This window comes from Limulus polyphemus, unplaced genomic scaffold, assembly GCF_000517525.1.
Source record: "Limulus polyphemus unplaced genomic scaffold, Limulus_polyphemus-2.1.2 Scaffold463, whole genome shotgun sequence".
Lineage (NCBI taxonomy): Eukaryota > Metazoa > Arthropoda > Merostomata > Xiphosura > Limulidae > Limulus > Limulus polyphemus.
The window spans coordinates 541,807-544,846 of NW_013666073.1; the positions used below are offsets into that span (position 1 = coordinate 541,807).

A 3,040-nucleotide genomic window follows, 5' to 3' on the forward strand; every position below is an offset into this window, starting at 1 on the left:
ACGTTTATGCGATTTGTTTAACTATTATACGTGATGTACGTTTTTTTTGGGGAGGGGATGAAAGTGTTCCAAAACGCGACATTAATTTCTTGACGACCTAATATTAATTTTATGATGTAACTAACTTTCAGTTGACATAAAATCGATATAATTAGACTCAAGCCTAACATATTCCTGTGCATAAGAAATATTACATAGAGTGAGTAGAACAATTTTACTTAATCAGAAATATATAAAAAGTTCACTTTAACAATTTGAAATCATTTTAAATGTCCAAAGTGTACAGAGTTTAATAAAAAGCTTTTAGAGGGTGGGGAAATCATTAATAAATGGAGAACGTGTTACCAATGTCTCGACTAAAAACTTTTTACATCTATGACGAGGGCAAGGCATGTCCTTATGATTTCTAAACCAGAAGGTTCGAGCTGCAATCTGCTGAGTAGCAGTGATAACGGGTGTTGCTGAATGGTTGTCCTCAATCTGGTTAGCAGCTGTGAACTACGACTGGCTATGCTTTACCCTTGGGATCTCTGACCTGTCCGTTGAACTCATATGCCACATAAATAGCACCATTAAGGTTTAAAATCCGAAACATATGAAGAAGGTCGTTTGATCGAAACAACCTCTCTTTGATGTTGCTGGATATGTAGTATCTTACAATATATCAGATATTTTAGAGCAATATTCAAACAATTCACTACAGCCACGACACATACCATTTAATACTTTTGGGAAAAACTGTTTGAAGAAATCTGGTATCATATGACAAGTATGGTTAGCATGTCGAACTGCGAATCAAAAAGTTTGAGGCCTTAAGCGTGATACTGCTGAATACACTCCACACACTCAGTGCGTTACAAAAGTGATATTAAGTTCTGTTATCCATGCAAAAAGTCGAGCAAAGCTCTTGTGGCAGAGAGATCTTTTGAACTGAATCTTCAAGGTCTATGTGCCCTTAAGATAGAAAATCCCTATAAAACACGTTTTTAATATTATTATCACTTTATTATTCTATGGTAATTACATAATTTGGAACTATTATTACGAAAAACACTGTAAAAATGTTTTATCCGTTTCTACTTACAAAATATTTTAGCTACCAGTTTTATAAAAAACAAGGATTGCTCGAAAATGTTTTGATATCAAGTTTTTATTAAAATAATGCAACTTTATAATGCACGCGTGAAATGACTTTTGTAATTTTCAACTTTTCATGAATTAATCCAATGACTTCAGCTGCTCTAAACGCGCGTGGAATTTTTGTAAGCCGTACACTGTATATAGAACACTCACATTCAACTGCCGGTGGTGGACCGTGCCCTGTACGGAGAATCTGGTTAACCCAGAATATACTTTTATCTAAAATTGAAAACAATTTTTTTTTCACTCAATTAGTGGTTTGCAAAATAAAATAATCCACGGCTGAGATGTGTTACGTTTTGTCAATAATATTAAAATATTTTAAACCAAATATGTCTTTAACATGCATATAAAGGGTTAAAGATAGATAGATAATTCAACACAATGACACTTGTCAGAAATATTGGATTTTCCAAAAATAAATGATTAAAACTTGACATCATGTATAGATAAAATTAAGAAACATAATCACAATTGTCATTAGATAGAAAACATTTTAGGTTTTTTAAACTGCAATATTTAGGGCAACATTTTACGGATTATTGAAATTATGAAGTCGTGTTTGTCATATCCTGATTTAAATCAACTAGTGTATACTGTTTTTAAGTAACTCTTTTAAACTGTTTTGAAAAAGAAAACTTCAACGTACCTGGATTAGAATGGAATATCGACAATGGTACAATATTAGCAAAGCGCTGGAGTTCCATTAGTGTAGCCTCCGTATACGGCATATTGTTACGATGGGCATTGGAGGGAAGTCTCTCTTTTCCAACAACTTCCTCAATCTCTCTATAGATGCGGTCCTGTATTTCTGGATGAAGAATCATTAGCTTCATTCCCCAATAGAGGGTGTTGGATACAGTGTCCGTACCAGCAAAGATCATATTCGAACTGATGCTCCTCAGATGTTCCACTTCACCACGTAGAAAATATAATTATGAAAAAGATGTAGACCCATGTCCGATAAATGTTTCACTTATGTTATTTATATTAACGCATGCATAGGGGAACAGAGTAAGCGTTATATGCATAATTCCGTTTATCACAACATATATTAAATGCAAATGCAGCATTAATATAATGCATTAAATATACTACAGTGTTTGTTATATGAAACTTAATTATTTTTCGAGAACAAATGATACTCCCACAGCAGAAACTATTTTTGATGCAATGGTAATCAACTCCAACTTAAATTACAAACAACAGGATATGAAATATTGATAAAACAGAAGAATAAAAGATATGTCTCAAAAAGTGTTAAAGATACAGGTGAAAGAAAGGTTCTTTAGAAAATTAATATTCCCTACCTTCTTGTGCATTGGAGTAAGTACATGTACACACACATATACATATGTATATATATATCAAGCGACAGAGAGAGAAAGGGTAAAACCAAGTTTTGTCTAGATATTACAATTAGGTGTAAATGACCAATTGCATCCAATGTTTGTTTGTTGTTGTTTTTTATGCAAATTCATTGATAACAACATTTTGTGCCTCAATCTCTCGCATTTAGACAACAAACCTAAAGCTCTGTTACAAATACCGATGCTTTAAGTTATACCTATAATTCTTTCAGCTACTAACATAGACGAAAACTATCAAAATGAATTATTTTGGCGTATCAATGTCTCATGACCTTCACCAAAACAATTATCAAAGTATTTTACTTCAATTTTTGTTTTTCCGCTAGCGTTAGCATCAAAAGGTTACATTTAGTCTTATTATATACACACCTGGAAAAAAGTTAAGCACCCCCAAATATTTTTCAGGATTGCTTATTGAAAATAAGGTTTAATTTTCATGATGTTGAGCAATGTTCATAATTTCAAACATAATTAAAAGGATGTGAGCGTTCAGGTGTGATATTTAAATCAGGCGCGTTTTTTCCCCACGT

The 3,040-nt window shown here is 32.7% G+C and overlaps 1 protein-coding gene across 3 annotated transcripts in view; it reads right to left on the minus strand.

The window, feature by feature from the left end:
* Positions 1-3,040, minus strand: part of LOC106458436 (cytochrome P450 2U1-like) — a 23,254-nt gene that overhangs the window by 5,657 nt on the left and 14,557 nt on the right. For all 3 annotated transcript variants that reach the window (XM_022384650.1, XM_022384649.1, XM_022384651.1), the window contains one exon: positions 1,790-2,053. In XM_022384650.1, coding sequence (XP_022240358.1) covers positions 1,790-2,053 — 264 coding nt within the window. The remainder of the gene's footprint in view (positions 1-1,789; positions 2,054-3,040) is intronic.